This window comes from Centruroides sculpturatus, unplaced genomic scaffold (assembly GCF_000671375.1).
Source record: "Centruroides sculpturatus isolate CEXI.00-Female unplaced genomic scaffold, Cexi_2.0 scaffold120, whole genome shotgun sequence".
Taxonomy (NCBI): domain Eukaryota; kingdom Metazoa; phylum Arthropoda; class Arachnida; order Scorpiones; family Buthidae; genus Centruroides; species Centruroides sculpturatus.
Genome location: NW_019384554.1, coordinates 963,874 through 991,355, shown reverse-complemented (window position 1 = coordinate 991,355; position 27,482 = coordinate 963,874). Strand labels below are relative to the sequence as shown.

The window sequence follows — 27,482 nt, the reverse complement described above, 5'->3', positions numbered from 1 at the left end:
AATAAATAAATAAATAAACAATTGTGATGTCCTGGAGTTTGTTGGAAAAAATAAAAAAGAAGGGTGGTGAACCCTTTGAAATTCTTCACCTGCCAATTCGTTGTAAATTGCCATTCTGATTATAGAAATAAAGAAATTATTAAAAGAGTCTAAAAATTTTCATTTAAATGTTTTATAAATTTCTTCATGTTTTTAATTAGAAAATAATAATAATAATAATAAATTTACCAAAGTAAAATATACAGAGATTATTTTTAATTAATAGTAGCATTAAAACTGAAAAATTAAAAATAAATTATAATTAATAAAATGGAGCTTATCACACACAATTTATTTTGTATAATTAGCAAGTTTTAATTTTAGTTTTTAAATTCAAATTATAAAAACCTGATTGGATGATTTAAATTTAAAACGTGCTTTAGTGTCTCCATCTGTTGATTGAATTATCAGTTACAATTTAATTAATACGTTTCGTAATTACAATTAATTAAACAGCATTATAAATTACAAGTAATATATCGGAATTATAATTAATGATACGTTAGAAATTATGCTTAAATCTTTGCATAATTTATTTTTCTATTAAAAAAATATATATATTATTCGTTTGATTATAATTTTTTTCGGCACGATAATTTCTTAAAATATATTTTTATGTTTTATTTGAGTTATAGATTTAATTATTTATTCCTATATCATGTAATAATATGAAGATTTAATATTAAAAATAAAATATTACTTTATACTTTGGCTAAAAAAATAATTATAAAAGTAGCAAATTTCCTAACATTTTATTGTTTCATAATGAATTAGTATAGAATTTTCTGTATATTTAACAATATTTGTTATAATAGTTTATAATTTGGGCCTCTTTAGGGCCTCTCTCAAGCCATTAATGGCCCTAAAGAGGCCCTAGCATTATAAAAGGAGGATCTCTCGCTCCGAAATCCATAAATATATATGAAGAAATTCAATAAAACAACTAAAAAATAAGATTTTTTAAACCATTTATCAAAAGAAATTTTAATTTATATAACGTTTAATCACATTTTTTATATTTATAGGGATAAAATGGTTGCACTCTCATAGCTGAACCTTTTAATTATAAATGTAAAGATAATCATGGGAATTATTGATTAATATTTAATATATATAAAAGCCATTGTCTGTGTATGTGTGTGTATGTCCTTATAACTCCTGCAATTTTTATCCAATCCAGATGAAATTTTGGTTATATTCATTTTACATTCTGATGGAAAGTATAGGTTACTTATTTTACAGAAATATTAACTATAGAATAAACGTTTTATCAATTTTGGATTGGTGATCGCACTTACTGCAGTAATGTCAGTGTCCTCATTTAGTTCATAGTTGACAATGGAATTTCCCTTAAGTTGCATTTTTAAATATTTTGGCAAATGACATATTTTAAACTTCATTAAATTTAAAATTTAAATTTCAAATTTTAAAAAAAGATAGTTGCATCATGTTGCTTCTACAACAATTAAAAAAGAAACTTTTTATAGTGACGATGTGATGTTCTATTATCCAATCGGAAATAATGATCTAATGAGCCTGTTATTTAAAATGTATTATCACGCATTAACTATACCTCCACAGGCAGCATAGGATACTTAATTTGTAGAAACATTAGCTGCTCTTTTTTAATTTCTTGAAATCTGTACTCTTCTCAATTCTTCAATCTCCATTTTCTCATGGAAAGTAGTCAGTCATGCTTAACGGGGGAATTTATAGTTTAATATAATGTAATATAAATATAAAAATATTCTACTCTACAAAATTCTACTCTGTTAGCTAGCTGGCTGGTAAACATTTCTGAAATGAATCCTGTTGAATATGCAAATTTTTTCACAAAATAAGTAGGCATTAAATGAATTTACTTTCTTTGTGAAGTCGCTTAGATCACTCATATATACAAACAACAGCTTATAACTCATTCATTTTAACAACAACAATTAATATTTTCTACTGTTAGACTAAAGAATAATATTAACTGATGACTTATTCATATTATTATTAATGAAATATTATAATAAAAAATTATAGGATAAGTTTAACTTGAGGCTATTATATAATCTTTATTATCATAGTTTAGATATGTTTTATAAGATGGAAAAGAAAAATAGTAATTGCTTTTAGTGCTTAACTATGGTTAACTTATTTTCTTTATTGCAATCATGGTATTAGAATAGATACTTAAATATGCATATCACAAATACTAATTGAAAAGGTAAATTTACCATATGCCCATTTGCCCAATGGTAATACATTTATATTAAGAATTAATATATATTGTTTATGTATAGTATATATTCATCAACTAGATATAACTACAAATATTTAATTGAAAATATTCAGAAAAGTAAGTATATATATTTNTGACTAATATTATTTTCTTTTTTATTTTGTGCATGTTACAAGTTATAAATGAATATAAACAAACAACACTAACTCGATAACATTAAATCTAAATACCAAAATGATTAATTTACTGTGTTTTTGTTATTTATCACTCCTGTTTTTAGGTATTCGGTATTCGGCCGAATAGTGATTAAATATTCGGTATTCAGCCGAATAGTGATTAAATATTTGGTATTCGGCCGAATAGTGAAAAATAGGCCGAATACCGAATAGTAACCGAATATTCATTACATCACTATTGAAAATCTAATAACAGAGCATGTAATATTAAATACAACATAAATTTGATTATCCAAAACTCTGGATTATCTGAAATGGTTTAAAAAAAAACTAGAACATGTAGCATTATATATATCATAGTTTAATACACAGATGCCAAACTCTCCATGTAACTGGAAATTACTATGTCATCTGTTGATTGTAGTACCACAAAGCTAAGTCAAATGTACAAATATTACATTAGATTTTGAATGAATTAATTTACTTTCAAATACAGCAATTGCATTACAATATTTCTAGTCCATAAAACTTTAAGTGCACAGTGCTTAATGCATCCAAAACACAAAAACAAACAAGTTTTTTGATTGTCCAAGATTTCGTTTATTCAAAAGACCCTTGGTTTCATCAAGTTTGGATAATCACGTTTCCCCTATAGTTAATGTAGGATGATAATTTGTAGTTAGAATAGTATAAAGTATTGAATTAAAAACAAAAAAAAAAAAGAGATACAGCCAATTCTGTTTTTATATGATAGCTACATATGTGAAAATTTTATGTAAAAAGATATTGTTCATATATAAAAATGGTAGTTTAATTCCAGATCTTAAAAATCAGTAAAAACATTAAATAAACCCATTAATAAGATGTAAATAAAATATTTCAATATTAATTAATAAATTGGAGAAACTTATTTAATATAAATTTATTAAATTTTGCTGATTTTGCATATATTTTTTTTCATTTGACTTTTTTTCAATAAACACCAAACTACCTCTAGCTTTAAACATCAAAGGCATATAAAAACTATTCTGTACTGAAAGAAATCAGAAGAGATGCAAATCCATACTACTAAGTATTAAAATTCCACAAGAAGTCAGATCACAGAATAACCTGGTATACAGTATTACTGTAATGCAATTAGAATATCCAACAACACAGTAAAATACTAGTTTTTTGTTCTATAATTGACTTGTTTGTTGTCATGTGAGCTCATAAGAATTACATCTGAAAACTTTCAGTATTCAAATACCTAGCACAAGTTCTCAGGAACATGTTTGAGAACTTTCTAGAATAAAATAGTTTTCAATTTTTTCATTTGAACATTCTAGTCTTTATATAACAACCTATATGCAACTCAATACACTTGGTATGTTTGGTACTCTCATTTTTTATTGGAATCACATTGGATTAAACATAGTAATAAAATTTTTTTATGTATGTAATAAAAGTGATTTTTAGTTATTAATGATGTAAACACAAACAAAATATATTTACATTACATAGAAAATCAAAATATTAATATTAATATAAGTTTGTTAAATTAAAATTATATGAATAATTAGATATTTTGAATTTATTTTATTTAAAAAAATTAAATTCCATACCAAACTTTTTGTACTGTTTTTGAAAATCTGTAATCCCATAGAATCATCAAATCTTGCTCTTCTTTCTGCAGCCTTGGCCTANTAATATTAAATACAACATAAATTTGATTATCCAAAACTCTGGATTATCTGAAATGGTTTAAAAAAAAACTAGAACATGTAGCATTATATATATCATAGTTTAATACACAGATGCCAAACTCTCCATGTAACTGGAAATTACTATGTCATCTGTTGATTGTAGTACCACAAAGCTAAGTCAAATGTACAAATATTACATTAGATTTTGAATGAATTAATTTACTTTCAAATACAGCAATTGCATTACAATATTTCTAGTCCATAAAACTTTAAGTGCACAGTGCTTAATGCATCCAAAACACAAAAACAAACAAGTTTTTTGATTGTCCAAGATTTCGTTTATTCAAAAGACCCTTGGTTTCATCAAGTTTGGATAATCACGTTTCCCCTATAGTTAATGTAGGATGATAATTTGTAGTTAGAATAGTATAAAGTATTGAATTAAAAACAAAAAAAAAAAAGAGATACAGCCAATTCTGTTTTTATATGATAGCTACATATGTGAAAATTTTATGTAAAAAGATATTGTTCATATATAAAAATGGTAGTTTAATTCCAGATCTTAAAAATCAGTAAAAACATTAAATAAACCCATTAATAAGATGTAAATAAAATATTTCAATATTAATTAATAAATTGGAGAAACTTATTTAATATAAATTTATTAAATTTTGCTGATTTTGCATATATTTTTTTTCATTTGACTTTTTTTCAATAAACACCAAACTACCTCTAGCTTTAAACATCAAAGGCATATAAAAACTATTCTGTACTGAAAGAAATCAGAAGAGATGCAAATCCATACTACTAAGTATTAAAATTCCACAAGAAGTCAGATCACAGAATAACCTGGTATACAGTATTACTGTAATGCAATTAGAATATCCAACAACACAGTAAAATACTAGTTTTTTGTTCTATAATTGACTTGTTTGTTGTCATGTGAGCTCATAAGAATTACATCTGAAAACTTTCAGTATTCAAATACCTAGCACAAGTTCTCAGGAACATGTTTGAGAACTTTCTAGAATAAAATAGTTTTCAATTTTTTCATTTGAACATTCTAGTCTTTATATAACAACCTATATGCAACTCAATACACTTGGTATGTTTGGTACTCTCATTTTTTATTGGAATCACATTGGATTAAACATAGTAATAAAATTTTTTTATGTATGTAATAAAAGTGATTTTTAGTTATTAATGATGTAAACACAAACAAAATATATTTACATTACATAGAAAATCAAAATATTAATATTAATATAAGTTTGTTAAATTAAAATTATATGAATAATTAGATATTTTGAATTTATTTTATTTAAAAAAATTAAATTCCATACCAAACTTTTTGTACTGTTTTTGAAAATCTGTAATCCCATAGAATCATCTAATCTTGCTCTTCTTTCTGCAGCCTTGGCCTATTTTTTATATATATATAAAATATAATATATATTATTAAAGCTATTTAAAACTGGATTTTAATGAGTTAAAATTTCCAATTTACCTTAACTTTGTCCCACATTTCTTGCAATTGCTTTTGTCTGGCTGCAACATTTGCTGTTTCGTTTGGATATGATGCTTTTACTCTAATAAATTAATAAATATTTTTATATTAAAAAATTATTAAATGAAATTCTAAATAATTTACAACAAACAATTTGAAGATAAATAAATAAAACTTATTATTAAACATATTTAAACAATATAATTTATTTTGAGTTGAATATTTTTCATTGTATTAGTCTTATAAACAAAATGCTAATGATATAAAAACATATTTTTAAGAACTAACACTACATATTCCACTTGTTTTAACTTTTTTAGTACTGTACTTTATTTTATATATAAATATTTTACACTACTGTAGAATGAAATTAATGTGTTTCTGCCATTGTAGGGGTAGAGTAGTTAGAATTAGGTGCTGACATTTTAGATGTTATATAAACAAACTTGTGACTTAGCTGTCAGCCTACGAAGATTATTCATTTGTGTGTCTCCCGACAATGGGTTTGGTTGCCTGAGAGTACTTGAGAAAAGCTGTTATCAAAGTGAACTCCGATAAAATAGACCTTTTGTTATTGTTATATTTTTAAAGAATATGGAGTTGTTTCTCATTATTTACAATGAATACATTTAAGTACAGATATCAACATCTTAAACCCAATAGTTATATATTAAAGCCAAATGATTGCCAGATTATATCAGACTATATTACTACAAGTAGTAAAATAGTCTGATATAATCCAGCATTCGTTTGGTTTTAACATTTAAATACCTAATTTTTAATTGCATCTAAGCCAAATATTATTCAAAAACCAATGTCTTCATAAACAATTTTTTAGTAATAGATTATAGAAAAATATTGGTATTCAGTTTACTATAATTGTTAAAATCATTTCTAATCAATAATAAAATGTTATGTTCTGGACTTACGAATCAGCCAATAAATTTACTCGATTAAATTTTTCTCCAACTGGGGCAAGTTCTCTTTCTAAATTCTGTTTAAAAATTTTTTTAATTAAATTTTATGTAAAATAAAATAAAATAAAATTTTTTATTTTGATAAACTTACTTGATGTTTTCTTTGTAATGCTTGTACTGTTTTCATGTCACGTCCTAAATCATCAACATCCATTTTGTTCAATTTTTCCATCATCCATTCGTAGGCATCGTCACATGTCCGATTAAATAATTCAACACTAAGTAATGCAACAACATATACATTAATTTTATTATATTGTTGAAACTAATATAATTGGAAATGTTTCAAAAAAATTAAAATTAAAATGTTTTTCATGTAAAAATATTTTATATTGATAATATGATTATTTTTATATAAAATTCTATTTCCTAATTTTGCAAAAACTATATTTAAATTATTCAATATAATAATATAGCTAGTAAATTATATTATTATTTCATTTTAAATATAATAAAACATATTTTTTTAAATAATTAATATTTTTTGAAAAAATGATATAAAAAATTCACTTTACATGTATTATTATAAAAAAATAATAATAAAAATTATACTTTTTTTGTTATTAATATGAAGTAAAAGATTAAAATTTTAATTTCCAGTAATATTTATATTATTATTTCTAAGATTAAAATTAAAAAATTTTCCTCGGGTTTAGACTAATTACTACAAAGAGCAATTAATTCTTCATATCAATAAAAATGTATAATGCTGAATATAACTGATTATATTTACAATACAACTTATATTTTTATATAATTAAAGCCTTAACAAAAACTTGCCTTGTTGCACCTTCTAAACTTCTTTCTTTATCTATCTTTAATTTATTTAATTTACTCCACCTAAAATTTATATGTATTTTAATTGATTTCTCAAATTATTTGATCAAAATTATTTGGAAAAAGTTAATTTTAATTTTATATAAATTAATACCGATCATGGATTTGTTTCTGTCTTGTTTTGATAGCATTAAGTTGGCTATGATGATTCTGTACAAATTCATTAACCATACAATCAATATCATCAATTCTTCTACAACTAGCAGAAAGATCTGTAAGGAAATTCTAAAAAAAAAAAAATCGTTCATAAAATAAATTGGAATAAATAAAATAAAATAATTGTAAAAAAAATAAAAAACTGAATATATAATAAAAATATTTTCAAACGTATTATGTACAGTACATGTATTCTTTGATTAATGCAGTTAATTAATCCCTCAATGCTACTGCATATACCAAAATCACGTAAATCAAATACATTGGTACCTCAGTACTCGATCAAACAATCACTGCAAGAACAAATTTCTGGTTAATAAGAAAAATAACAAATTCTCCAACACCTTATTTGCCAAGAAATTGTTAAGTAAAGACAGCTTTTAAAACCACATTAATTAAAATTTTTGCTGCAATTAATTTCACATATTAATCAAATCCTGTGTAAGTAGTGGCATGCAGTGACATTTGATGGGGAAGCTGTTGTGGCCAACTTGGCAACACCTCACCATGTCCCCAGATTTAGTCTTTTGTCTCCCTCTCCAGTTCATTCTTACCACATGCATTGTACTGGTGCCAGTCCTTGTACTCGAGTTCCAAATAAAATTATTTTATTTTTTAAGATTCTGATTATTTGGTCTAAAACCCAAACTGTTTCCATAAAAAATTTTGAACAAATACAGGAAATGACAAAAATAAACAGTTTATTTTAATTCTAAAATAGATAATTTACATAAAACGAAGATATAAGAACTTGTTTTTATTATTTTTTATAAACTATTTGGTGATTTTTTCCTGCAAAGTCATTAATTACTTTATCAAAAAAATCATTTGTCGTTGATTCCATCAAAGTATTTAAAAGCTCTTTTCCTATTGAAAGCAATGCTAGTGACAACAATCTTTCCTCCAACTGAGTGTTCCTTGCAAATGTATCAACTCGCTTCATGGTTGAAAAACTGCACTCAACAAATGCACTCGTAGATGGTACCATGAAAATTAACGATATTAAATCATATAATTCTTTTAGTACATCTTTGTTCAGATCGTCATTAATTATAATACATTTTATGTCCAAGAGTGACTTGCCAATTTAGTATGGACACGAATATAAATATTGCAATCCACTACATAATTTAAATAAATTAAAAAATTCTCCATAAAATTTACTTAATTTAAAGAATTAAAACTCGCTTTGGAAAATTGTTTTTCATAATATTTAAAATTATTAACGTCTAAAAGTGATAAAAATTCTCAAGATTTTATGTCTGAAAATCTGTCAATATAATTATAATTAAAAAACATTATAATTAAATATAGCTTTCTAAAGAAACGTACATAAAAATAACATAAAATATTCTTTACTTTTTAAATCTTAAAACAATGCACTTAGTCAAATAGCTCTGTATGAGTGGCTAATGGATAGAATCATTGGAAGTGTTATACGATATTTTGGTGTGTAGCATCCACCAGCTAAACCACATGAGGTTGGTGCTCTGTAAAGCGCATGTGCAAATGCATATAATCTGGATGCTTTACACCATTCAAATATTTTCGCTGTGGAAGCCATTCCGTATTCGACAATACAGCGCTTCCATTGCAAATATACATATGTGAATTCATATTCAAATATACAATAGCAATCTTATCATTGTTTTTCACAGGTATAGAAATTTGTAATAAAATACATAATGTGGTTATAATAAAATATTAATTTTAAGTAATTTAAAGTGTGTTAAAATATCAAAATATTCACACAATATGTATTTATGTTTTAGAAAATACAAGGGAAGCAGCACTTCCACAGCTTCCCTAAACAGCACGCCACTGTGTGTAAGCAAGAAATACTTGTACTATGTAATGTATAATTTTAAATAAACATATTGGTATATGTTAACTGTCAGCAAGAACAAAGAATAAACTTAAATACAGACAAACCTCAAACTTTTTCTTCATGACTTCTACACTATCATTAGGATCTTCTGTAGTTAACATTTTTTCCTATAAAGTTTATAAAAAATGATTATTTAATTTATTTTTCCTTATAATATCTAGTTTTAAAATATTTAATTATTACCTTATCTTTCATCCAAGCTTCAAAATCATCACATTCTCTATAGAAACCAAAAAGACATATTGCATCTTCTAAATATAAACGTCTCTCCTAGATAATGAAAATAACTTTTATTAATATATTTTATATATAGTTTAAAGAATATAATAAATGACATTAAATCATTAACAAGTAAATTGTAAAAAAATGTTATTTTTCAGCACTTCTTTTATAATATATATTTAAATACTTGGAAAAAATCTGGATATAAAAATATAAAGAAATTATGATCACATGCTATCTAAACATTGTCTGATTGAATATTAATTTTGATATATGGTTAATATATCAAAATAGTATTTAGTATTTAGCATTTAATAATCTATATAATTATATATTTAGTTAATGGCTTCAAATAGCTTCAATACCTCTTAATGAATTTATTGTATAAAACAGATTGTAATCATATGATTTTCTAGATTTTGGACAAAAGCCCATTGAATATTTTCATTATATAAAAGAAATTAAATCATTTATAGAATATGGTAAAATAATATACAAGATTTATGTTAATTTAAACTTATAATAAAAAATACTATCTAATTTTTTATTCAGAAAATTGCACCAACTGATAATTAAAAAAAAATCAAACGTTCATCCTCAACTTAGTTATAAATAATGTAAAATATACTCAAAATAATTATTCTCATATTTTCTTTGAGTTTAGATTTTAAAAATTTTTAAATAATAATTATTTTTAATTTATTACTTTAATTGAAAGTTATAATTTTAATATTACCTGTGACAATTTAACAAGATGTTCATAAGCTACATTGATTACATTCTGACGTTCTTTTACATTTTCTCCTTCTTCGGGTTTACTAGATGATCTAGATAATGTCCTTTCTATCGGATAAACAAAATAATAACATGTAATAATTATTGCTGTTTATTTGTTAAAATAATATATTGACATTTTCATAAAAGAATAGCTTCAGGATTAACGTAGCATAATACTAATTTAAGGATTGAAATTTATATTAGTGGAGAATATTCAGATCAAAGTAAAAACTATTTGTTGATGTTAGATAAATAATTAAATATAAAAAAAGTATAAACAAAAAATATATACACAGTATATATATATGTATACAATTTCATTTAAATATTTTTGTAAATTATATAAATTCATTCAAATATGCTAAGGCAAAATCTACTTCCAATTCATTAAAGTACTTTTGTATTAATTATATTTACATTTTTACATCATTTTAAAGTATATTTGGATATAGATGAGCCCTATTGCATCAATTTTACTCTTTAATTCATTTAAAGTAATTAGAAAAAAAAAATGCACACAATTTCATTCTTGCCTTAATGGCACTCTGTCCTGCAATTCTGGCTATTGAGTTTACTCCCATGAGCCCGTACAATATAAAAATGCTTCTGAAAATAACTTTGAGTTGAGATTTTTCTATTCATCCCAATTAGTGTGTGTGTGTAATATAAACTATTTTTCAATCTTAAATAAAGAGTTATTGACTTACTTATCTCAGGAGATTTATCTTTTTTCCTCTTAATGACTTTCTTTTTTAATACAGTCTTCTTAACTCGTTGTTTCTCAGGAACTTTTACTGGTTGTTTTACAACTTTTCTTACTATTTTTGGCTCAACTAATTTAACATAATTTGCAGGAACAAAACCATCTTGTCCATTTGCTTTTCTGACATTCCACCAATCAGCATTTGTTTCGTGAATTAATATCATTACCTGAAATTATTATTATGGATATATAAATTGAGTAATTCAAATTATAAAATATGATTAAATATTTGTTTAATTAACATTAATTTTAAATTAAATACTAATAGTAAATATCTTTATTAAATAATGAAATATATAAATAAAATATAAAAATCAATAAAAAATTTTTGAATGAAATGTCATCTACTAATTATATTTGTTTATATTTAATTTTCATTATAGAATATATTATTAAAGATTTAAAGTATATTACTGTATATGTATATAATTACAGAAGAGTAGTATTTAATTGAAAAATATATATTAACTAGCTGGTTACATCTGGCTTTGGCCAGGTTTATAAAGTATTTGTAGCAGTAATTGTAACAACCAGTGTTATTAATTGTAAATTTGAAAAATGTATGTGATAAACCCATTTTATGAACATTATCAGAATGCCTATAAACTATGTAGAAGTACTTGTATGTTCTCAGAAATAGTGAGTTTATAGAAAAATTATTAGAATTAGTTTGGTTTATTTTGTTATAATAATGCAACATGTTGGGATCTGCCAAGGGAGATGCCTTGCAGGAAGACTTTTATGTGAAGCTGGCCCCCTATTTAAGTGTTACTAATGTGAAGAAAACTTGGAAAACTCCTTGTGGCTGGTCTGTTGGCAAGATGCAAACCCATGAGCAACTACAGTGTTCAATGGTTTTATCTACTCGGCCACTGATGGGCACTTATTAGAATTAAGAAAGTACCATTCAGAAATGAAACAACCCGAGTTGTTATTTGTAGAAAGTTAAATACCTATAAAGTTTCACAGAGTAACACTTTCAACTTCAAGCAGGCAAGAACTATGTGCTACCCATTGCAGTAATTAAGTAAATATATTTGTTTTTCAAATTACAGTAGAGCATCAATTATCCGACCCTCGATTAACCGTCACATCGGTTAACCGATCGTTCTAGTTGGCAAATTTCAAATCTTTGCTAGTGATGTGGACTACAATATTTGGCTATGTCTTGGCTACTTTAATATTATTTTTGTTAAATTTTTGCGTGTTTTAGTTGGCAACCCTGACTCAACCATTGAAGAGAGGTCAGTATTTAAACGAGACTTAATTTTGTAATTATGAGTGGTTTTGTAATTATGAGTGGTTTTGTGAGCAATAAAATAATTTAAAAATAATTTTTAATGATACAATAGTGACGATTATTATTTTTAAAAAAATTTCTTAGGCTTAACATAGATGAAAATTCAACGCGAAGTTGGTTAATAGCGATATACTATACTAATTACATGGGATATACTAATATACTATATTAATAATGTATTTTTTTTTCATTTTTTTCAGTTATCCGATTTGTTCAGTTATCCGACCAACCTGAGTCCCCAATTGAGTCGGTAATTGATGCTCTACTGTATATCCTTTTTGACTAGAGCAAGAGAAGACTTTATATTGTATAGCCTTTGTTTGTCAATTTTTACAATTATTGTCCTGACAATTTTATCAACTGTAGAATATACAATTGTATCAAATGTATATAATGCCCATGTGTTGCATTGCGACAGGTGGACGATGTGTGAAGGGGGATGCCTCCTAGGAGGGAGTTTTATGAAAAACTGGCTCTATTTAGGTGTTACTAACTTGAAGAAAACCTGGAAAACTGCACATGGCCAGCCCGTTGGTGATGGGTTCACCCATGACTGACTATGAGTGTAACAGTTTTGATTCCACACAGGTAAGTGCCAAATGCTACTCATCAAAGTAATTATAGCAATTATAGCACAAAGTATTATTACTTTGTGCTATATCATTGTTGCAGTAACTAAGTGAATATACTGTAATAATATTTGTTTTTTTTAATTATATGTTTTTTTATACAAATTATGTTTAGTTTATTATTTTTTTAATTTTTTGCCAATAGATGGTGCTACATGTAAATTCAGCAAATCCAATGTAAACAGAAATTAATTGATATAAAAAAATTCAGTCAATATTTTGGGTGTGATGTACAATTATCTAAATTAGAAGTATGTTAACATTAGCAAGGTTGTGGCCAAAATTTTCAACTCTAAAACATGAATGTCAAATGTCAAGTTCCACTTTGCTTACAAGATAGTGGCGCTCGACATTCAATGTTCACATTTTAGAGATGAAAATTTCGGCCACAACCTTGCTATTACTGCTGACTTTTGTAGCAATTGACAGACTAGGAGTATAAAACAAACAAACATTCTCATTTATATTTATACACATTAGAACTAGAAAAATGTACACTTGTAAATTGATTAAAAAATTTATCAACAGCTTAAATCATATAACTAAACTTCTTATATTATCGTTTAATATAAAAAACCATGTTAAATTTCTAATATTACCTCTCCTCTCTGTATTTCCATTCCATGACCTGAAAAAGGATAGAGTGCACGAACTTGTGGAATTTTCCTTTCATCAATAACATCACGAAGAACCTCCTTTTCAACTATTTCATCAACAAATTCTTCAGTTGGAACCATGACAACTTCTTCAATCCATTCATCTACTTCAGGTTCTTCAACAAATGAATCCACTGGCTGTAGATTATATAATTTTATGTAAAGTTTTTATTAAAGAAACTTTCTTGATTACATATAACTAAATGTGTTTTAAATATAATAATTGTGATAAATTATAAAACAATAATATTTGAAACAATTAATTTTAATAAATATGCTTACATATAATATTGAAATTCCTAATTCTATCATTCTTTGTGCTTGATCATTGAGTCTTTTTATATCTGAATCATATGCTTTTATTTCACTTTCTAAACGACTGTGACGTTGAAGAAGTGCCTTTAAAATGAATTAAAATCAAATAAGTTCTCTGTATGAAAAATAAGTAAAAAATTGATTTAGATAAATTGAAAATATAAATTATTCATACTTGAGCACTTGGTTCATCTTTTCCATAATCTTTGCTGGAAACTAATTGTCGTTTCTCTCGTATCCAGGATTCTGCTTCATTGGCGTCAGCATGATACTGTAGTTAATGGAAAGTTATTGAATATCAGATAACAACAATATATTTTTAATAAAAAATTTCAAAAATATTTTACCTGATAAGCTTCAGAAGCATCCTCTAATTGTTTATTTTTTGCAGCCCATAATTCATGTAAATATTCCCATTGACTTTTTAAATCATCAACTCTTCTTCTTACATCTTGTTTCTCGGGATGATTATTATTTATTAATTTTTCTCCAGCTTCTGATACTTTCTGAGCTCTAGGTAGTCTTGTTTTAATTTCTGCTTCTAATGCCTATACAAAACATTTGAAATTATTTAATATTTTTAAAGAAATTTAAAATAGAATAATAAAACTTATTTTGTAATTTAAGTGATTTCTATTGTGTTTTTAAATTTTAATTAATAGTTATTTCTAAAAAATTTACTTTATGTTTTTGTTGTAATGAAAGAGCTCCTTGAAGATCTCTTCCTGGTACAACAGCTTTACAAATTCGTTGCCTTTCTATCACCCATGCCTCTTCTTCCTCATGATCTTGAACAAATTGGAAATAGACTCTGGATTCCTCTAGTTTATCTTTTCGGGCTTTTGCTAATTGTAAAAGACTAAGAGAAAGTCATCATATTAATAAAAAAGTAAAATAAAATTAATTATAATAATTTAATTTAATACATTTTGCTTAACTAAAAGTTAATATAAATTATATCTTAATTCATCAAAACTATATTAAAATAAACATAAACATTTAAAAAACTGACTTCTTCTGATAAAGTTATCTTAGTCCATTTTAATAATTTATACTTGTATTTTATATATAGGATGTTTTTATACTTTACATTCATCCAGGTACAAAAGATATCTTTTCATCATTGTGCAAATATATGCATATGGTGCATTAATTCCATTGCAATATTTATAGTAAAATAAATTATCATAATAAATAGGTTCATTCATTCAAAAAAGGAACATGTGTAAATTGTACTGGAGTTCTATGGCAATATGTAAATTTTTTAAATGTAAGAACAAGATGCAAATTAAAATTCAATCCTGACAAGTCATGTAGTATCAATGCTTTATAACCATGAATACTACGGTAAAATGATTATTCTTTATGAGGATAGGAGAAGAAATTCATGAGAAGCAGTACATAGATTCCACAAACACTTTCCAGCTGCATCAATACTTACACTTATGACAAGTCTGAATATAATATACTGCTTGATACAAACTAGTAGCATAGTCAAAGGTAATGGTCCAGATTGTCCTCATCTTCACAGTGTTAAAGTATTGGCATATTTCCAGGCATATTCACAGACAAGCATAAATGAAGCAGCAAGACAAAGTGAATTAAAACAAATACAAATACTGTACATCAAATTTTAAATTGTTTTAATTTGCAATAATTCAACTGCAATCTGCAACTGGGAAGTATGCATGGGATAAAAAACAGCAATTTAACTGGTGCAACATGATACTAAATTTATGCCAGATCACACCATGACTGCTTGACCACACTATAATTCATATTGCAAGCAAAATACACAACACTAGATGCATTTTACACTAAACATCTCATGCGGATCTGGAATCTGCAGATCTGAACAACTTCTTGGTCCCATATTCATCAATGGCATCCTGACTACTGATTGATGCCTTAATATCCTATACATGATAGTGGACAAATGGCTGGACAACAACTTACCTTAGAGCAATTGCAGAATGTTTGGTATCAGAAGGATACTGTGCCAGCTTATTCCTGAACAGACATGCATCAGTGGGTCATAGAGCAATTCAATGACCAATGGATAGAACAATGTAGCCCTGTTCCATGACCATCACATTCACCATACTTAACCTCCTGGATTTTTTCCTGTGGAGTAATCTACAAACATCAGGATATAATGTGTACTAAGCAGTCCTGCATGATATTGACAAGCTGGAGAGATGAATATGAGAGGATATAGGACAGTGACACCAGGTATGCTATGTGCCATCATAATGCCACTCGCAACCATTTACACTTTTGTACTGCTGCTGAAAGTGATTCTTTTGAACACATATTATAGCAAAGTTAATTGTTTTTGATTAATTCATGCAATGTTGATTTTATCCTTTATAGTCATATTCTTTGTACATTATGATAAATCTTCTTAAAATGATTCCCCTCCATTATACTTGTGCTCAGGAAAAATGGAAAAATTTATATATATTGCTTTGGAACTACCATATGATTTATGCATGTCATTGCTTTTGAACAAATTAATTTATTTTACTATAAACACATACAGTAGAACTAATGAACCGTATGCATATACTCATGCAATGCCAGAAAGATTTCTTTTGCACCTGGATAAATGTTAAAGTGAACATCCTGTACAACAGTATACAGTAAATTCCCACTAACTTGAACTAATAGGAGGTGAAGGTTGTCCAAGTTTACAAAAATCTGAGTCAGCATAGTATTTTCTCCAATGATGTGGAAAACAAAAAGGTACATTATAGTAATTTATCATGATCAACTCCATACAAAAATTTTGCTAACCTTTAGTAGGTTATGCAGCCAAATTTATTACTATAGGAAATGAGCTCAAAAAATTTCATGACAATACACTATACAGTAATGTACAGTCTTTAATAACTTACTGACTGTGGTAATATAATGCATGGTATCACAAAGACTTCTGGATATTAAAAACATTTGTTAAAAAAGTTATAATTACTTGTTAGTTATAATTTTTATATTGTCAAGAAGTTTTAAATAACCGTAAAATTTTTCAAAATAATTTATCCGAGTTATGTGAAATCTGATTTGGTGGGTCCGAGTTAGCAGGTTTTGCTGTATAAAAATATTACTCATATTTAAAATATTGAAATTAAATATTTACATTAATTGAAAATTCATATAAATAGTTAATTAAAATATTTTAAACATAAATATACAAGTTAGAAGTCAAATTTATGTCATAAAAAAATATTTTTTTATACATTATACAAATAGAATCTTTTGTTATTACATATTAATCAGATAGAGTCCTTCAGACAAGAGTGTGATAATTGCAATACTAAAATTACAAAGTGATAGAATCATTAAAAAAAAAGGAGAAACCAATATGTAAGTTAAACAATACATAATAATAAAATTGATAATAAAAAAATTATAATTGCCAATACACAATACTAGTTAAACAAGTCATACAAGATCATGCAAGATGATGTATCATACAATTTAAATTTCATATGTAATATAGTTACTTTTTCATATCAAGTTGAAACATTTTTTAAAATTGATACTTTTAAATAGTTTTCATTAATCTATGTAACATTATATTTAATATTTTATAATTAACTACATGGGTATCCAAGTAGTTAATTATAAAATATTAACAGAATTACAGACTGTTCAAGCTGATTTTGATAAAATTTGAATATCTCTGGGTTAATATTAAATATTATATATATATATATATACAACATATATTTACTTTATTAAATTTATGGAATATATATTTATAATATTTGTTAATTTATAAGTTAAGTAAGAAATTAATTTTTTACAATAAATTTAAAACTGAGATTAATAGAAAAACTTATATATTTTGCTATTACTTTGTTTATACTAGGAATTTAATGATATAGACAGCAATGAGTTTTAATAAAAGTAAAAATGAAAAGTTTTCTAATAATCATAATAATCTTAAAAATTCTTCATTTACAAAACATATAAATTAGAGACAAATTTCAATAATATATTTAAAATTTCAAAAATATTCTGCTTCCAATAAAAAATTTTTATTTTCAATATTTTTAATTGGTTATTCTCAAGACAGAATACATAAATTCTGCCCTAAAATTGTATACAGTCAGCAATATGTAGATAGGATATAATTATAGTTCATATATATGTTTCATTTAAATAATGGATTTAGAAGAGAATAGATTTTTATTATAAATTAATTTTTAGTTGATGACAATGACTTAGTCTCCTTCTTAGGCCCACCATTGGCCGAGTGGTCTTTGTACCCTGAACACTAGGAGTTCAGTTGTGGGTTTGCGCCTAACTCAGATGGGCTGGCCATGTGGAGTTTTCCGAGTTTTATCCATGTCTAACGCATAAATAGGGACCAGTTCTCCTGGAAGGCATCCCCCTAGGCAGATCACCCCCAAGTGTTGCATTGCCATAACTTAACAAACAAACATTTTGAGTCATCATATGAGGTAAAAAGTAGCATTGCAGATTGTTGCAAAAGATGGCTTAAAGCAATGTTTCCAGAAGGTGTATGAGCATTGGAAAAAGTGTATCATCACACAAGATTTTTTGAAGATGGCTGTGTATCTGTGTTTCAACTATTCAAGGCAAGGAACTATATGCAAAATCCCCAAACTTTTGAATCCTACTACATATCACTAGGATTTCTGATCTTAGCATTACTCTGCCGGCCAAATACAGATTCTGAAACAAAAGACGTTGCTTGCATACTNAGTCTAAAATATATGTAAACTTACTTATTATATTCATCATTTAATTTTTCAAGTCTTTTTTGTAAAACTGGAGCTTCCTTATGACCTTCATGGACAAATTTTTGAGCCTGTTTATTTAACTTATTTATTGTATCTCCCTGAGATATAATTTGTGCCTCCACTAGACTATGTTTCTGTAATAAATCTTCAACAGATAACAAATGACGTCCATAATCATCAGAATAAAAACCACCCTAATAATAAAAGACATCCAATTAATTTTAATTTTTCATTCTGTAAATATTTTGTTTAACAATTGCACTAAAAGTATCGATTACATATTTATAAGTTCCTTAATCCTTATTCAAATAGCCTCTAGTCCTTTTTTCTTTTTAGGATTTTATTCTTTAATAGCTATGTATTTTTTAACTATTAATCTTGACTTATATCATGTGGTATGATAATTCCAGATTAATAGCCAAACAAATCATTTCAGTTATTATTAACTGAAATAATATAATAAAAATTTATAGTAGAGGAAGCATTAAACAGATAAGTTATATCAAATATACATTTTATCAACTGGCAATCAAAATCTCATATGAGTCAAAATCACATTTTTGTATTAATGTGTTGTAAAGTCAATTTCTATATATTGCCAAAACCTCGTAAGTAGTGTGTACCTTTGAAGCACTCTCTCTGACATTGTCAAAAACTCTCAACTTGTACTCAAAATTTTGCTTCCTTGACACGACATTTTTCAGCTCGCCTGTAAAATTTCAGGAAATGCAGATACGAGGTTTTGATCGCCAACCGATGATTTATTAAGTGTTATTAAGTTGATTTCTACTTTTACAGGTTACAAAACTTGATAATTACTACTTATATTAAATACAAAATACTTTATCACTATTCCAACCAAGTTCCAATTTAAATCAAAAATAATACGGCTTAACAATGTTCAAATTGTCTTTGACTGAAGCCATATATCTTTTAATTTTAGTAGTTATTTTCACAAATAACTTTCTAATAATTTATTTTANAGAGGAAAATTTGCAAATATAATATTGACTAATACAGTTGCAAACATCACGAAAAACAGGAATAATAGAATTCTGTATAATAACGGAAGAATTATAACAATAAAAATGAAATGATCACTGTATGACCTGACTAGTAATGTTGCAGTTTTCTTATTGACAGAAACTATAAAGCTCTGTTAGGCATCAACGAAAGAATAAATAAATAAATATGTATGATATAATTATATTGTGCTATGAAGTTCTATTAAAATATATGTGGATTAATCATTAACAAATAAGTAAACACTATAAATTTCTGTTTTTGAAGGTTAACATTCTTAAGGATGTATTATTGAAGAATAAATAAATAAATATACCTAAAAAAGCTGGATTGCTGGATATTATAAATTTTTGTATAATGATAGTTTATTAACTTGAAAAATTTGATTATAAAATAGCTAATTTGTCATACATTATTAATTTTAATAATTAGATCATTTTTCATTCAAGTAAACAATAAATTATGTAATTTAACCATCAAATTATTTATTAAAATTTGATAAAAACTAATCTATTCTGATTAAAACTAACCTGATAAAGTCTATTCTATACTGAATCAAAAAATTTAGTATTAATAATTTTATAGGAATTTATAAATTCAAACAACTTATTAAAATGTAAAAAAGAAATTATAAATTACATTAATCTTACTTAAAAACTAATAAGACATAAGCTTTTGATTTATCATCTATAAAAATTTAAATTTATAAAAAAAGTCAATACCTCAGTTGATCTAATTTCTGCAGTAATAGTATCAATTTCTCTTAACATGCTCATCAAATTACTAAAGTTAGTCAACGTTATACGATGTTTCTTAAGTAACTCCAATAAATAATTCCATCGTTCCATTATTTCTTGTTCTCTGTAAATATGATCTTGTAAAATCACTTTAAAATTCATATAATAAATCATTTTTTATTTAATTATCAGGATGATTCAAAAGTTCCAGGGCACTGACAACACTATCGTGAAAAAGATCTGTAGCACTGGCAAAAGTGCTGTGAATGCAAATGAGGTCGTATTTGCATCATCATCAAAGCATGTATTATCATTTTATAGCACTGTTGAATTCATTCCTTTGGTGAATTTTGTTTTCCACAACAAAAAATGACTGATAAAAAAAACTCATCATTCAAGACACATTGCATCATTACTACAGACAAGGGTCCAGTGCAAGAGCAGCAACAGAGAAAATTTGTGAATTTGAAGGCACACACCTGATGAACAAGACAACTGCAGCTGAATGGTTCTGGAACACCAGCCTCATAGACAAGACTTGGTCTAGATGACTATTGGTAGAATTTAGGCTGTCAAGTACATTGGAAATTTGTTCCTAATAAACAGGCTGTTTACAGCAACCTCTATGCTGATCAACTGGAAAGAGCACTTGAAGTCCTGCACACTTGCTATCCAGCATTGCTTAATGAAAAGCATACACTGCTGCAGCATGATAGTGCTCTGGCACACCATTCCAGAGTGGTCTAAGAAAAGTTAAAGGAGCTGAAGATGATCAAAGTTTTGCTTTCCCCAGCATACAGCCTTGACTGGCTTCATCAGACTTTCACCTCTTCCAATCATTGGCACATGATATTGAAAACAGGGTTCATGAGTTTTGGCATCAAAACCAGTTAAGTGGTATTGCCAAGGTATCCACCAATTTTCAGAGATAGGTCAAGACCATAGCTAACAATTGCTTTTATTTTGAGGAATGACCATGTCTTTCTGTTTTAATATCAATAAAATTTTGTATCTTGTCTGTGTCCAGGAACTTTTGAATCAACCCGATGATATGAGGATTTTTTTTGTCTTTTCTACAATTAACAAATTTTTATGTAATTCAGGAAAAATATATTTTAACTTGAAATCATCAAGTAAGTAAAGTAAGTAAAAATATAATTATTGTAAAATCATTTTAAACTGTAATATAATTTAAGTGTAAATTATACTATTTGGTCATTAAAATTTAAAAAAAAACATTAGGACTTATTAATGTGTAACACATAACACATAAGCAGAGATAGAGCCCATTCCTTGAAAACACAAAAGATCAAAGGGACAAAGATTATGAGCAATGATCCTAGAACTCATCAATTATTTATTATTCATATAAAATCTATAAAATTTGTTATTCAATAAGTAATATATGGATAATGGCACAAATTTAATAATTTTTTCAGTCAATTTTGGGAGACAATACTCCTCCAGGTCTCTTGTATAATACTACTAATGATGTAATATTAGCACTCAATGAGCCTAAATACACATTATGTAATAAAGTTAACTAGCTAACTAAGATGAGGAATAATGTTCCAACTCAAATAGTCCATTAGATTTATCACAATGAAGAGTTTGGGGTTTTAAAGTCTATTTACTGTATCATACAATCATCTCATCACATAATGAAAATAAATATAATAGATGCAGCCATTACAAATAAGTTTTGTCAGCTATACCTTTGTCCATCAGTGTGAATAATTTATATAATTGGCATTAATACATGTATATGGATGACTATTTTACATAATTATCCTCTATACAAAATATTTCATATGAATCTGAATAAAATTTTAGTAGTAAAAATATATTTGAAAGCTATTAATGGAATGTATGATTTATATAAAAATTAAGTGGATGAGAAAATTCAGTTAAATTTAACTTAAATATTCCAAAAATTAAAAAACAGAAATGGTTTGATTATTAACTTTACTTTTATTAATTACTGACTAATTTTCATCAAATTAATATTATAAAGAAATAACTATTATCTGAAATTGCAGAAATAAAAATGAATATCTTTCTATCTCATCCAAACTTCTTTTTCTTATTTTTAAGTTTTCATTTTTTGATCCCATCTTTCCCTAGGAAGCATGCTTAAGTATACTTTTATAAGAACATTTCTCAATTATTCTTTATCATCATATTGTTTTATGGTCTTTTCCTATCAGAAATTTTAAAGGATGGGCAACATTATCTTTCACTTAAGATCAATATTTTCAAATATGATATTAAAAAAATTTTAATATTTGACCTATTTAACTCATTAACATTTTCTTCTCTTAGAAGTGAATGTAAATTTCTATATACCAATTTTCTAAATAGATTAATAAGAAAATTAATATATTGCAGTATCAATATTAATCATAAATAGTAAATTTATAATGTTAAAATTTTTAGTTACCTTTTCTTGATTCTTTCTTTACTATGATAATTTTCTCTTACTAACTCATCAGCCATTATTGCTAAATTCTTAAACCGTTCTTCCTATCAAAATGAAATATGAATATGTTAGCATATAATATTAGGAAAGAACTTTTTAACAATCATTTAACTTAATTGCTTATTTTTCAAAAATTGTGAAGAAAAATTAAATATAAATTTTTTCTAGAGAAAAGAATCTAATTGTTTTTTTAATCAATGTATCAAAATGAATACAATGAAAAATTTTTACAACATATTAATATTTTATGAATTAGATTAATTAGTATATTATTTACAAAATAAATGGAATATTACACTGGGTTCACATTGACATATGAATTGCTACAAAGTAGATACAAACTGCCATTTCATTTCCTCTCAGCAACTGTTTCACCAAAAAGTTTGTTAAAAATTGAAAATATCTGAATTTTTGACAAACTTCAGTTCATTTGATCAATCATCTTTTCACGAATAATATTCCAAATCTTTTCAATCAATCAACTTTTAAGTCAGTTTATATTATGTACTATGATGTAAACAACATTTTGCTTTGATTAGTGATAGTTTCGTTCTTTGATTGGATTCACAAGACAATGTAAACCTAGCTTTAGGTTTTTTGTAAATTAATCATCACAGATTTATTTCAATAAATAACAGTTTTAAGACTATTAATATTCTATTAGGTTCATCTTAGATTCAAACATCGTAGAACAAAATTTTAATCCAGAAATTACAAAAAATTAAACTATTATTTATTCATTGTAAAAGAAAATAAAATTATTCATTTCAGGGAAATTATGAATATTGTACCAAAGTTTCCGAGTAGGACAATTTTCCTATCACAAAAAAAAAAGTGATTGCATTAAACTGTTAATACTTATTATTAAAACATGGAAATGAATATTTACTTTTTTAAAGAAATCAATAAATTGATTCTACTGAAGTAACTTCTAAAATCAAATAATATGGCCTGATTCTTATTATACACAATATGTCTAATTAATTATTAAAAATAATAAGTAATTTGAATTATACTTAGTATCTTAATAATTACTTAGCCATATCATACCCAACAAAAGTTCAGTTACAATATGGCTAAGTAATTATCCTATTATTTAATCCTATTAATTGTCTGTATTGTTTAATTATTAACATATATTGGGTTTGATTTTATATGCAATTTCTGTATCTAAACAGTGAAAAGAAATTACTATTTGGATATCTTAGTAAATATATCATAATTTATACATAAATATTTTGGGTGTTCCTTCTCTAACATGGAAAACATTTATTAAGGAGCTGTTTGTACGAAAAAGTTTGTCAATAAATTGCATTGTTAATTGTAAAACAATTTCTTTATTGTAATTATTTTAAAAGAAATGCAATCTTTACACATTGTCTTAGTGGTTCAAGAAATAAACTCTTGTACATCGTAGTCCATGATGTGCAAACAAACTGAAATCCATTTTTAAACACTATTTTAAGAAAAAGAACCACCATTTATAAAATGAAATATTTACAGAAAATAAATTCACATGTTAGAAATAAAATTAAATGCACTTCATGACAAATGTTTATCTAATATATTGTTAAAAAGTAATGCACTATAATAAAATGAATAAAATGTTGACTTTAATTCTGCAAGACAGAGTATGCTACCTTTTAACATTAAATTTAATGTTAAAAGGTAGCATATTCTGTCTTGAGGACATCAACTTTAGAAATCAACTCCAACAAAAAGTTTTCATTAATACTTTTAGCTGGAGTTGATTTCTAGTGTGAATTTATTTTCTGACATTTCCAGTTTCTNACTGAAATCCATTTTTAAACACTATTTTAAGAAAAAGAACCACCATTTATAAAATGAAATATTTACAGAAAATAAATTCACATGTTAGAAATAAAATTAAATGCACTTCATGATAAATGTTTATCTAATATATTGTTAAAAAGTAATGCACTATAATAAAATGAATTAAATGTTGACTTTAATGCTGCAAGACAGAGTATGCTACCTTTTAACATTAAATATAATGTTAAAAGGTGTTTCCAAGACAGAATATGCTACCTTTTAACATTAAATATAATGTTAAAAGGTAGCATATTCTGTCTTGAGGTAAGGTGTCTAATACTCTGTATTAGACACTTTAGAAATCAACTCCAACAAAAAGTTTTCATTAATACTTTTAGCTGGAGTTGATTTCTAGTGTGAATTTATTTTCTGACATTTCCAGTTTCTATATTTTGTTACATTGAGATATTTACATAGATAATAACATGCATAATAGTTAAGATTTTCTAGATTCTTAAATCTGTTTGTTTTTCAGATAAAATTTTAATTTAAACCACATTAAATTTTGAATATTTGCTGATAAATTTATAACTATTATAAATTGTGTTAAACATTATAAATATTAATGTAAATAATTCTCATTTTATTGTAACTTAAATTATTTTCTTACTCTAGCTAAAANGAATTTAAATTATAATAGTTATAAATTTATCAGCAAATATTCAAAATTTAATGTGGTTTAAATCCACATTAAATTTTGAATATTTGCTGATAAATTTATAACTATTATAAATTGTGTTAAACATAATAAATATTAATGTAAATAATTCTCATTTTATTGTAACTTAAATTATTTTCTTACTCTAGCTAAAATGTCTGCACTAATCGCTTCATGTTTCTTCATTGTTGCTTCAACCTGTGTTAGATTACTGCCGTATCGAGGATCTGACAACACCTGAATCATCTCTTTTAAGTATCCTTCTCTTAGGAAACTCTAAAATCAATAATGAATGTTTTATTAATTATTAATACATAATATAATATTTAGATTTATTAGATAAATTTTAAGAAATATTAACCTTTCTTTCAAATCTGTATGCTAAATTTTCTAGTTTTTCGTGTCGAAGAAGTTCTTCTCTAAGAGCTACTTCACGTCTATGTTCTGCCTTTTCTAATTCATCCCATGCTTTTTCAATATCGTGAACAAGTTTTCCTTCTGGAGGAACGTAAAGTGGTTGTCCTAGAGCTTTCATTTTTGTTTGAATTGAGAATAGTAATGCTTCTATTTCACTGCGTTCTTTATATCTAAAAAAGAATAAATTAATACCTTAGAAAAAAACTGCAACATGATGTTTTTAAATAAGAATTTATATTTAAAACGTTATAACAAAATAATAAATGATTTAAATACTAACTTAGGTGGTTTTTCTATTGTTCTATATTCTTTAAATTTCAATAATTCTCTTTGAATTCCTTCAAGCGAATTTGGAAAATTACGATTATCAAGCTCATGAATTTTTAATTTGATCCAATCCAATAGATTGCTTGAGAAATGCTCATAATTATTTTTAAGCCTGTCAGTCTCCATCATTTGTCCAACAATCTATTAAATAAGAATAATTCATAAAATTGTTAAATACATTTTCATTAAATAATAAATAATACTTAATACATACAAAAAACTTTTAGACTTGTTTATTTATTAAGTATTAATTTTCTTAGTAATTTTTAAATTATTTAATTCATATGACTTTAAATTATCACTGTATGTTTTTTAATTTATATTCAATTAATTCAGTATTAATAATTGAAAGACTTATTAAAGTACTCCAAAAATTATTTTCTAATTGGATTAATAAAAATAACAAATGCATATTTTTTCCAAAATGCTAAATAATGTCATTCATTTTCATATTTTAATATTACTTCTGTATTTAAGATCAGAGATGATTAGACTTTGCATAAAATTATATAATTTTTATTTTAGGATTTGAGAAATATTTTATGCGAGTTTAAATATTAAATGACTCATAGAACTGTTTTCAAAAATAATAATTATTAATTATCAAAATTATAAAGCTGGGAGCAAGTTTTTTTATTTTAAGGAATAATTTTAATTATATATCATTTGTATTAATTATAAGACTATTATGAGTGGTATAAATATTAAATGACTAAGTATTTAAATTAAGAATTATATCACATCTTTTAAAAAATAGTTCAAATATTAATTAATATTTTAGTAGAAATAATTAAATTCTAAATATTTTAAATAAGAAATTTAATCTCTAAGAAAGGAACTGTAGTTGAAAATTTAAATTTAGAAGTTTATATACTATTTACCTGTAATTCTACAGTTTTTTCATGTATTGTTTATAATAAAATTATTATTATTCTTTTAATCTTCAATATGAAAAAATTATGTTCATAATTTCATACTGAAGTTTAGAAAAAATTTTTAAAAATAATTATTTAAAGCATCAATTAATTATACAACAGACTTTAATTTTTCCCATTACATGTAAACGTAACTTGTAATAAACA

The 27,482-nt window shown here is 25.4% G+C and overlaps 1 protein-coding gene across 1 annotated transcript in view; it reads right to left on the bottom strand.

Moving 5' to 3' along the window:
* LOC111623793 (spectrin beta chain-like) overlaps positions 1-27,482 on the bottom strand; it is a 45,113-nt gene that overhangs the window by 1,658 nt on the left and 15,973 nt on the right. The window contains exons 8-29 of the mRNA XM_023366494.1: positions 26,354-26,541; positions 26,018-26,243; positions 25,801-25,932; positions 23,127-23,209; positions 20,672-20,810; positions 18,912-19,120; positions 14,836-15,013; positions 14,502-14,702; positions 14,330-14,425; positions 14,122-14,238; positions 13,783-13,977; positions 11,199-11,421; positions 10,451-10,557; positions 9,676-9,762; positions 9,537-9,599; positions 7,543-7,673; positions 7,392-7,451; positions 6,703-6,829; positions 6,564-6,628; positions 5,635-5,716; positions 5,415-5,548; positions 4,052-4,124 (exon numbers count right to left, since the gene is read on the bottom strand). Coding sequence (XP_023222262.1) covers positions 4,052-4,124; positions 5,415-5,548; positions 5,635-5,716; positions 6,564-6,628; positions 6,703-6,829; positions 7,392-7,451; positions 7,543-7,673; positions 9,537-9,599; positions 9,676-9,762; positions 10,451-10,557; positions 11,199-11,421; positions 13,783-13,977; positions 14,122-14,238; positions 14,330-14,425; positions 14,502-14,702; positions 14,836-15,013; positions 18,912-19,120; positions 20,672-20,810; positions 23,127-23,209; positions 25,801-25,932; positions 26,018-26,243; positions 26,354-26,541 — 2,916 coding nt within the window. The remainder of the gene's footprint in view (positions 1-4,051; positions 4,125-5,414; positions 5,549-5,634; positions 5,717-6,563; positions 6,629-6,702; positions 6,830-7,391; positions 7,452-7,542; positions 7,674-9,536; positions 9,600-9,675; positions 9,763-10,450; positions 10,558-11,198; positions 11,422-13,782; positions 13,978-14,121; positions 14,239-14,329; positions 14,426-14,501; positions 14,703-14,835; positions 15,014-18,911; positions 19,121-20,671; positions 20,811-23,126; positions 23,210-25,800; positions 25,933-26,017; positions 26,244-26,353; positions 26,542-27,482) is intronic.